Source organism: Sinocyclocheilus rhinocerous, unplaced genomic scaffold (genome assembly GCF_001515625.1).
Source record: "Sinocyclocheilus rhinocerous isolate Xijiao unplaced genomic scaffold, SAMN03320098_v1.1 scaffold990, whole genome shotgun sequence".
NCBI classification, from domain to species: domain Eukaryota; kingdom Metazoa; phylum Chordata; class Actinopteri; order Cypriniformes; family Cyprinidae; genus Sinocyclocheilus; species Sinocyclocheilus rhinocerous.
Genome location: NW_015652301.1, coordinates 1219799 through 1230545, shown reverse-complemented (window position 1 = coordinate 1230545; position 10747 = coordinate 1219799). Strand labels below are relative to the sequence as shown.

Sequence of the window (10747 nt, the reverse complement as noted above, 5' to 3'; positions counted from 1 at the left end):
GTCTCTTCCGAGCAAAATGAGCCCTCCCAGTCTCTCTCCTTCAATCACAGGCGATGTTATAACCCAGAACAGAGACGGAGTCGCTGACAGGTTTAGCGAGGTGCCAATCTGCGCTCCGCAGTTTTGGGCTGTTTGAAGCCAGCCAATGCCTAGCCAGCAAAGTTTTGATGGATGGAAGTGTTAGCCAACCACAAGGACGTTTACAGTGATTGACAGTTTGCGTAGATTACGTAAGAAGGCTTGAAGAATACCCATGCGCAAAGTTAGTGTGTATTCTTGAGCTGACTGCGCTCTCGTCTGTACGCACGCTGCGTTCACAGAATGGCGTCGCGGCGCTACACGGAGTGTTTATCCGCGAGCGGATTTTCTCCGAAGCTTGCATCTGAATCTCTCCATCATGGGACATCGACTTTAGAAGAGTTTTTGTGGTGTTTGATAGGGATGGGCGATACCCCTTATTTTGTTTTCGATACGATACTGATATTTTTCAAGGCAGTATCGTCGATATCGATACCGATTTGATACTTCTGCACTAAACGTTTAAATTATGAAATTTGTTAAATTATTAAATTACTAAGAGTAGGCTAAAATGGGTAATGAAAACCACTTAACTTTATGTTTAAAACGCATTTTAACCCGTTTAATCCCAAATTTTTCCCAGACATGAAAATATCCAAATGATGTGTCATTAGTAACCCTTTGAAATAATCAATCTTTTTTTTTTTTTTTTGGAAAAGGGTGTGAAAAATTTTTTTTTATGGTCAGTCACAATTGTAACCGGTGGGATAATGTGTATACTGAATTAACATATTTCTGCAGTCTTAAAAATTGTTATATATCTTAGCCCAGCTATTTTAAACTGTTTGATCACATTCTAGGGTTACTATTATGCATAAAAAACCCTTATACAACATTGATAGGAATACTGAGATCAAATACAAAAAAAATACAACCATCAACGTATTTCAAAATTGTTACTTTTTTGTAACATATATCATCACATTTTTATATTAGTGCTACCAGTATTACAACATTAATATTCTAACTTATTTGTAACATTTGAACTTTTGATTTAGTGCAATATTTTGTACTGCCATTAGGGACTGCCAGTGAATGGCTGTTGCATGCATAAAATGCAACTTTTACATGATCAATATTATCTTTCAACGTTCAATTTAAATAATTGTAATTGCACAAACTATGTAGGCTACAATTTCAATTTGTTTATTGTGAAATAACTCAAACATTTATGTTTTTATTTCTGTCCTCTGATAAGCATTGTTCAGGACTGCTGTTCCCAAAAGCTTTAATGCTTTCTTATGATACTTTTGGGGAACGCAGCCCTGTTTGAATGCACTGTCAGCAGTGAGTGAATGCTCTCTGTGATTTATTGGTTCTGTCTTGCAACATTTGCATGTGTTCAGATGGGCAGGAAAATAGTTCTATCCTACACAATTATTCGCTAACAAAGGTTATTCGTCCAATTCAATGCATATTGTACGCATTATTATTATTATTATTTTTGGTAAATAAACAAAACCACTGGTAAATAAAACGCACTTTAGTATCGATATTTTTTGTTTGAGTATCGATACTTTCGATACTCGCGTCAGTATCGATATATCGATACTTCGGATCGATACGCCCATCCCTAGCGCTAACATGAATTATTGCAGGTAGGCTGTTTAAACAGTCAGCGGTGACGTAAGTTGCACGCAACAGGTGACCCAAATGTTTGCTTCTGCTGTAGAATAACACACAGAAACACTGATACAAGGGCAAACAGCAAGCTGGGTTATATTTAACCCAGCATTTTTTAGAGTGCAACAGCTATCACACAAAGCTATCATATAGCTTCAGAATATAATACATACATCTTTTTATGGAAAAAAAGCAGCTAGGCTCTTCTTAAAAACAAATTAACATACTGTTTCACAGATGAAAGGAAGGCATGCAGGTTTACGACAACATGAACATTAGTAAATGATAACAAAATATTAATTTATGGTTCAACTGTTCCTTTAAGAACGTCTGTCTATCATGAAAATACAAAGTAAATTTTTCACATGCAGTATATTTATGTTAACATGACGGATAAAATGAAATACCCAGGTGCAGGTTGAGATGGGCTCTCGAGGTTCGGATCCGTTAAGGTGGACAACACAACATGGGCCTCCAGCGTCATGTCTTTTACAGTGAAGGATACAGGCCTGAAAGAGATCAGAATCAACTGACATGTATAGTGTGCTAACTGTATGACTTTATGCTGAATATATAGTATCGAAAAAAGTAAAGACTTACTGTCCAGCTACACCAAACTGACTAGACACTGGCAGACCATAAGACTCGGCAAAGGACAGCAACCCCTAAAAGCAATTTAACAAACAAACAAACAATAAATAAATAAATATATGGTTTATTATTAACAATGATTTATTACAATCAACATTGATTCGAGATTAATCAAATGACAAATATATGTATATATAATTAATAATAAATTCAACTATTATTATATATATTAATATATTATAAAATATTAAAATGTATGTGTGTCACTGGTTAAACAGGTTTTGGTAAATCATATAAAAATGTTGTACATATTTTACAGTGTGAATTGATTCTGAGAACCCACCGATGTGAAGTCCGGTTTAAGTTCGATGACTTTGCTCAGGTCTGGTAATGCAGATTTTGACTTTCCCATGGCAAGGTACACAGTTGCTCTCCTATAGTACGCCATGTAGTTTTTGGGGTCACCATCTGACAATTAAAAAAAATAATAATATTTAAATTAAATTAATTTATTAATTTTAAAAAAAAAAGTGTGTATATATATATATATATATATATATATATAATTTATTTTATATCATTAAGTTAATGAGCAAAGCGGCTGGATTTCAAAAATCATGAAGACAGCCCTGCACAATACTGAAGAATTAAGACCTGTCAAAACAGATTCATACCGTGTTTTATATGCAAGGGACACACTGATCCGTACAGATGTATTTGACCCCGTTTAAGACTGTATGAGGAGAAGGTCAGTCATGTGTATCCAGACCACAGTGTGCTGTCCCGTGCTGTAACTCATTGTGACAGGCTATCTGGTTCACATCCAAGAATCTGTCCCACTGCATCAATAACTGACACAAACACACTGTGGCCTGCCAAGAAGTTACACCACTGACACACAACCAAAGCCCGTACGTGAAAAGGGTCGGTACTATCGGGGCGATAATCCAGTGCCACTAGATCTCCCTGGAAATCGGGGTCAAAGGTTGAGCGAGAGGATACAAAATGAGCTTGTGTTTATAGTTTATCTTGGATGCATTACAGTTTCAAAATCTAAATGTAATTTTTTTTTTTTTGTATTTTTGCATGTTTTGCATAATCCAACTGTTCAACTAATGCCTTTTTTTGAGGAATGCAATATTGTTGATTAATGCGGAATGCAACCAAATAAATAAAATACCACACCTGGGTGTGTGAATTAAAAGAACATTGCAGTCTGTTCAGTTCACATGCATAACACACTTTCTCTGGACTCACTTGGGTGAATATGATAGGCACGACTACTGAACATCCCAGGACGGAAATAAGTGGCAATAAAAATGAATATGGCAGATCCTCATGCACTTGCCAGCACACACATCAAACAAAACATACTTGCATGGGGACACAAACAACTTTCACACATATGCTGTGTATTTAAAACATGCCGTGCTGGACACTCACCCTCAGTTCTTTGAGGCAGAAGGTCACGGCTGAATCCTCTCCAACCTGAAAACAGTCAAACTCATCTGGGTGCAGCATCAGCTCGGTGTTCATGCCTTTGATGCAGTCTGATAACAAACAAAACAAGATCTAATTCATTAATGCAGGACCATAATGTTCAGCATCTGAGTATACAGGAGCTCTGGTATACAGTAAGTCTAAATACATGTAGGTTACATGCAGTCCTGAATATTTTGTCAATTAATTTCATGCTCAGCTATACAGTATATACATATTCACATACTCATTTGACTCGGATTCCATGATCGTCTATGGTGTTTGATGTGTATATTGTATTGTTTACTGTATTTGTCCTGTTTTTGATGTATTTATTTTTATTGTTGATTGTAAAGCACTTTGAGCTCAGAAAAAGTGCTATAAAAATAAACATTATTATTACTACTATTTTAAAAATAATAAGTTAAGCAATAGGCATTATTTAATGAGAAATATAATAGTATGCTACTGTACAATGTGGTCACATGACCTCATCATACTGTACATTTATTTTAGTGATTTTAAATTAAGGAAATAAAAAAAATAAAAAAAATAATATTTTAATTTTAATTGAATGATCATTTTAATTCAAATATTTAAAAAACTATAGTTAAATCATTGTAATATGATTGAGATGACTCACAAATGAGTGAAGAAAGAGTTTTTAAAGAAAGAGATATTAAAAATCACAAAATGTATCCATGACACTGGAGATGGAAGGTTGCTATTAAAATTATATATGATGTGCATCAAATATTTGATGCATAGAGAAAATGTTCACATACTCATAATATTCATGGTATATACTACAACAATAGTTAGAGTACTACATGCTAGTGAACTATTATAAACACAGCAAAAGCTTCCTTACTATTTTCTTCCTCACAAAAGGACTTCAAGGTTACTTTAAACGAGGAAATGCAAAGAGTGACCTCTTCTTGTGAAACCGGGAAATGCACCACAATGTCACCTAAAAGTCTGAAACAGAAACAAAAATGGCTGTACCTTAGTTTATAAATTGGACTATCCTACTAAAAATGAAATTATTTAACATTAGTTAATGCATTAACTAACAATGAAAAATAAATATGTTACAGTAATTATTAATCAGTTACCATTAGTTAATAAAAATACAACTGTTCATTGTTAGTTCATGTTATCTCAGGTCCTTTATATAATTAGGGCCCTATGATTTCCGCGATGCAGAAAACGCAGACAGAATCGCGGAATGCAGTCATAAAAATGGAATTTACTGTATAACGCAGAATGTCACAGAATTTGTCAATAAATCAAAAGTAGCGCTGTACACTTAAATTAAAACGCGATATGGACTAGTGTCTGTGAATATTAAACTGCAAAAATACTATTTAAATATGAATCCTGCAAGTTCTGTGTGAATGAATGGCACAGACGCGCGGTTTTGTTTACTACACACATACTGAAGCGCGCGAACTTGCTGTGTTTTCAAATAATAATAATAATAAAATTATTATTACAACATTATTTTTAAAGAAATATTTAACAGAAAAATGATTTACCAGAATTGATTTAGCAGAACACACTATTTCTGAAAAAAAAAAGAAATAAATAAAATAATAAATTCTTTTTTAAAATCAATTAATTAGAGAATTTTGATTGTTCAAATTTAACAAAACTATTACAATGTAATTTTGTAAAAACAAAATTTTGTAAAAAATAAAACTGAATTTGAGAAAAAAATAAAATATTTCATAGGGCCTTAAAAATTTAAGTTTTGTTAAACTTTTAATAAACTGCTGTTAAATATTGTAAGTTTCATGATTTCAATTAATTAGACATGCTTTTTGATTAATAAAATTTAATTTAACCATTAAAACAGTCTAGAAAAATTAAAACGGAAAAAACGTAATTTAGAAAAAAAATAAAACTGAATTTGGAAAAAAATCAAACGGATTTCATAGGGCTCTATATAATATTAACAGATACAACATTTGATTTTAATAATGTATTAATAAATGTTTAAAATTAACATTTCCTAAGATTAATACATTACAGTATTTTTCAACTAATAACTAATGTAATTAACTATTGTAAATAAATAGAACCTTATTGTAAAGTGTTACCAATAAGTTTAGACACTAAAAGATTGCGTCTTAAAACCTAGTGAGCTGCCCACCTATAGACAGCATAAGCATGTGCATCAAAAAGGCTTGGATGCCCAAGACTATGATGCCCAAAAAAGCTGTCTAAGAGGGCAGCTCAATAGGTTTTGAGACACAGCCATTGACGATTTATTATGTAAACATAAATAATCTAAATAAAGAAATAATCCACTAAGAGTTTCAGAAAAAGTCATGCTGAATTATATGTGCACTCACTTGGACTGGGCCATCAGGACATTTGGACAGAGGTGAGCTGGGAACACAGCATGCAATGCTTCACATTCCTGATACCCCAAATTATAGATCTTAGTTGTTCCTAAAGCATGCAAGTGCCAAAATCTTGATTAGAACAAATGTGGTAAATTGTGATGGATTATGCAATATGGAAATGATTTGTAGCATCTCATCATCACAGAAGAGAGTCCAGTTACGTGTGCTGTCACCCCGTGATTACATCCGCCAACACCAATCTGTTTCTCCCTCTGTCAATGCATTACCAGTTTCAGTATGTTCTTCACATGCAAATGAACTAACCGTGTCTGCAGTGAAACTGAAATATCACCCTGCTGTTTGGGATGTTGATGGTTATCTCACATCTGTCCACACTGCGCTCTCTCCACGACGCACAACGAAACAGGGGAAGCACGCACTGAAAATTATAAAAAGCATATGATAATCAGTAAACACTGTACAATGAATGAATAATACTGATGCATATGAGTTAAGGCACTGGGTATTAATATTGCTGGTTCTATAATAATAATTATTTATTTTTGATGTTCTTCATCAGTATTTTTGTCTTGCTTTCCAGTGCAAATGTCTAAACATTCATAAATCAGGATGCATTTACTTGAGTTGCAAAATGACATAACTTCAGATCTCTTTCTGAGAAATTTATCAAAATGTTATTTATATAATAAATAAAATATAAAACGTTATTTATAGTTATTAATATTACCAAGGACAAATATCTGCTAATGGGCTCAGAAAAACTAACTTAAAGCAACTGCCCCATTAATAGATCTTCATTTCGCATCTCAAGTAAATTTTGATTTAACCCTCTGGTATTGTTCATTTGGGGGTCACACTTGTGTTGTTCGCGGTCAAAGGTGACCGAAAAACTGAAATGTAACTTTTTTTATTTTCAGTAAAATCAATGTAATACATTTTTGTTCAGTATTATTTTTTATTTTGTATTTTGAATGAATTTCATGGTACTAATTCATATTTATGCAATAATTATGATCAATTTTTTCCCTTTGAAAATAATAAAAAAAAATGTCCCCCTAATATTTTATATTACTTTTCAATTACGGCAGTATTTCATGTTAAAATAGAGACAATGCCTTTAAAATCAAATTTTTGAATGCAGATTAGTGCCATCTGGTGGGAGTAAAAAAATGAAAAACATCTGCAATTCCATGATTAGCCACTAGATTCATATAGAGCTTATAAATTCTCTTAGTTGTTTTTAGACATTAATACTTTTTTTTATTAAGTTGTGGATTTGGGTATATATATATATATATATATATATATATACAAAGACAACTTTTTGTAAAGGTTTAGATTTCTTTTGTTTGAAATGTTGATTTGAAATGTCAGTTTTTGCATTAATTTCATACCATTCCAATGAAGTAGCGATTTTTGAAATTTCGAAACATAATTTTTTCCGGTCTAAAATCACCGAGCAACACCAGAGGGTTAAGGATATTTAAATATGTGTGTTGGAAAACAAGATAAAAACACTGAGGAACATTTATATTGTCCAATCCTTCAAAACTTAAAGAAACGTGTGGTTATAAATGTTTAGTACCTTCATGTTTAGTTTGCATTTTACCGCTTCACAGCCTTTCTGAATGTCTGGATCAGGAATATACTGCTGGAAGAACAGAGGAGTGAAGCTGAAACAGGCACAAGCCGACTGAGATGAGCTGACAGTCCTTACAGCCAACTACAGGGGAGAGAGACAGAAAGAGAGAATTAGAAATGACAGATAAAGAAGACATATACATATATATATATGCATAAAAAGTACTGTGTAAAAGTCTCAGGCCATTAATATTTTCCACCAACAAAAAATGGTTTTAAGCCAGTTACGCAGCCCGTCTGCGATTACATGAAGAAACAGAAGAAACCGAGACAGACTAAATCCAGAAGAACTGTGGCAACATCTTTAAAACACTTGAAGAAACCTTCCTACAAAGCCACTGTGAAAAGTTTTAGGCACTTGTGTAAAAATGCTGAAAAGTGACAATGCTTTCAAAAATAATGTCATAAATAGAGGTTATCTATCAATTAACTTCTATTAACTAAACCAAATCAACACTTGGTGCGACCACCCTTTGCCTTTAAATCAGCTTTTGTCCTTGGTGCACTTAGTTTTTCAGGTAGCTTTGCAGGTTTTTTGAAGTGTTTTGTAGATGTTGCCACAGTTCTTCTGGATTTAGTCTGTCTCTTCATGTAATGATGCTGAGATCAGATCTCTGTGTGGAGCATTGCTGTTGTCAGACTCCTTGTGCAAACAAAAATCTCACTGGATTATTACAATTAATGGCAAAGGGAATGTTTGTAAATGTAAACTGATATTTCCTACTGACACACTAAGCGAAAGATAGAAATAACTGACTGAAAACCATTTTTTGTGTTGTTGTTGTTGGTGGTGAAAATACTAATGGCCTAAGACTTTTGCACAGTAGTGTATGTGTATATATATCATCACATACCCCCTTCTCCAGTGGATCCAACCATATTTCATCACCAATTCTTGACAGAGCATGAACTGCTTTTCCAAAGACTAAGAACAGTAAACAGAGACATTTATTAACAACAGAACCCGCTCAGAGAAGATTTATTTAGATAATATATTGAAAAAAATTGTCATACCTTTAACGCCATTGCCTTCAATGACACACTTCATTTTATTTTCCCTTGTTCAATATTTGACGCATTGATTAGACGCTAAATTAATACGATCTACAGTACTTTTATGCACATTTTTCAGATGACACCAAAAATTCTAAGAGGAAACCTTTGACAAAAGTGACTTTAGAGAATAAAAACGACAAAAACTTTTATTTTTATTTTTTTTTTTTTTTTACCTCAGCGCTCGGAAAGAAGAGCGGGAAAGAAAGATCAGTTTCATCTAACTGAAAACGCGCGCGCTCCAGTTCTCACCAGCGTTTGTCAAAGTTTATTCAGGTTTTTATTGGGTTTACTAGAATAGAATAGAATAGAATTGTGCATGGCATAACGTATTCCTGACACCTTTCAACAGGGAATAAATACTAACCTTTCCACAAGTTACAATAAATTATACAAAAAATACGGTATAGAACTGAAATTAGTGAAAGTGTGCATAGATAAATACTCACCGATACATACAAACAGTACGCTAAGGTCGATTACTAAGCATTTGTAAAATTTGTATTTCAGAAGAATATTAACGTAACAATTGGTATATAAACATATACGCACCTCTCGATAAAAAAAAATCAATGAATAAAAATAAAAAGTTATTTATCAGTTTGTCTTAGTGAGTTAATACGCATAGGAACTGAATATATTGAGAGCAGCGGGCGACCGGAACGATTAAAGTGTAACACAGAAACACTGTTTGTGGATGTAAATATGAAAATCCTAAGTGCTAAAAGTTTATCATGGAGACATTTACACCTATAAACATACAAAATGTGTTCATATGGAAGTCGATCGGTCCTCGCTTAGTTCGATCACGCATTTCGAGCTGTCAGACTGCAAACTGTCTTATTGGAAAGAGGTTTTTGCTATAATGGCTTGTAATGATGACTGGCAGGTAGCAGGGCGCCGAGCGGCTAGAAGAGGAAAACAACCTTCAAACCCCAAACTAGACTCACACCAGGTGGCTGCCTGCAAACCGGACAAGCAGAAGATATTAAACGCCATGTGAGGGTTTATCTGCCACTATCACACATTACACGAGTGTCAGTGATACGGTACATTATCATAACTCAATGGTGTTCTTTTAAATACCCCGGAGTCTTGTGTAAATAGGAAAGTGCATGAATTAGGCTAAGGATTGTGCTGTTCATGTTGTCTGTGAGCTCTCTGAAATGTTCTTTACCTTCACAGGAATGAACTGAGAGGAGAAAACTTCTGGATGGAGTGGAAAGGTGATGTTGAATTACAGCTGTACCGTCTATAAATGTGAAAATACAATTTGTAACGACCCCATCTCCACCTCCAGATCTCCTGTCTGAGCGTCTTCTTTCCAACGCTTCTGGTTCCTCAGAGCAGAATGGAGATGTTTCTCTTCAGCTCTGTGTGTGTTACGGTTTGGGTCACTTTGCTTCTTGTGTATCTGCCCGATACCAGCTTGCAATGTTGCTACTGCTTCTAGAGACACTCCAGGTATATGCGTTTCATTCGTATGATTTCTATGAAAGGATTTGTCAATTAAACATACAGATATTCTCTTTTTCCTCAGATTCCAGTGGGCAGCTGTTGTGTGTATGATCCTGTGTTTTCTGCGTTAGAGTGTGACGCCCTCAAGGAGCTCGGCTTCACTGTGTTGACTGAAAATGAGGTGCACACATCACACATCTACTGACATAAAAAGACACATGTTTTGCTGTCAGTTTTCAAGCAGTATGTTCCTAACAGGAGGGAAAACGAGCGGTTTATCAACCCACCCTGTTTTACCTGATGCATTGTGGGAAGGCTCTGTATAACAACCTGCTGTGGAGAAACTGGACGCCCCAGACGTTGCCAAAAATGATTATAATTGGCAACAGTTTTCATGGCATTCAAGAGAGGTGGGTGTCTGGTGTTATACAACACATTATTGATTAAAAAAA

General features: G+C 34.3%; 2 protein-coding genes across 2 annotated transcripts in view; one reads left to right on the top strand and one right to left on the bottom strand.

The window, feature by feature from the left end:
- The window catches only part of LOC107714555 (cell cycle checkpoint control protein RAD9A-like), a 14936-nt gene extending 6104 nt beyond the window's left edge, over window positions 1–8832 (bottom strand). The window contains exons 1-9 of the mRNA XM_016520424.1: window positions 8799–8832; window positions 8639–8709; window positions 7729–7866; window positions 6447–6561; window positions 6129–6228; window positions 4643–4749; window positions 3736–3842; window positions 2302–2366; window positions 2109–2210 (exon numbers count right to left, since the gene is read on the bottom strand). Coding sequence (XP_016375910.1) covers window positions 2109–2210; window positions 2302–2366; window positions 3736–3842; window positions 4643–4749; window positions 6129–6228; window positions 6447–6561; window positions 7729–7866; window positions 8639–8709; window positions 8799–8832 — 839 coding nt within the window. The remainder of the gene's footprint in view (window positions 1–2108; window positions 2211–2301; window positions 2367–3735; window positions 3843–4642; window positions 4750–6128; window positions 6229–6446; window positions 6562–7728; window positions 7867–8638; window positions 8710–8798) is intronic.
- Window positions 8833–9520: 688 nt separating this feature from the next.
- Window positions 9521–10747, top strand: part of LOC107714588 (SRR1-like protein) — a 5939-nt gene continuing 4712 nt past the window's right edge. Inside the window, exons 1-5 of the mRNA XM_016520466.1 lie at window positions 9521–9836; window positions 10023–10063; window positions 10138–10301; window positions 10378–10476; window positions 10554–10705. Of these exons, the coding sequence (XP_016375952.1) occupies window positions 9613–9836; window positions 10023–10063; window positions 10138–10301; window positions 10378–10476; window positions 10554–10705 (680 nt within the window). The 5' untranslated portion in view covers window positions 9521–9612. The remainder of the gene's footprint in view (window positions 9837–10022; window positions 10064–10137; window positions 10302–10377; window positions 10477–10553; window positions 10706–10747) is intronic.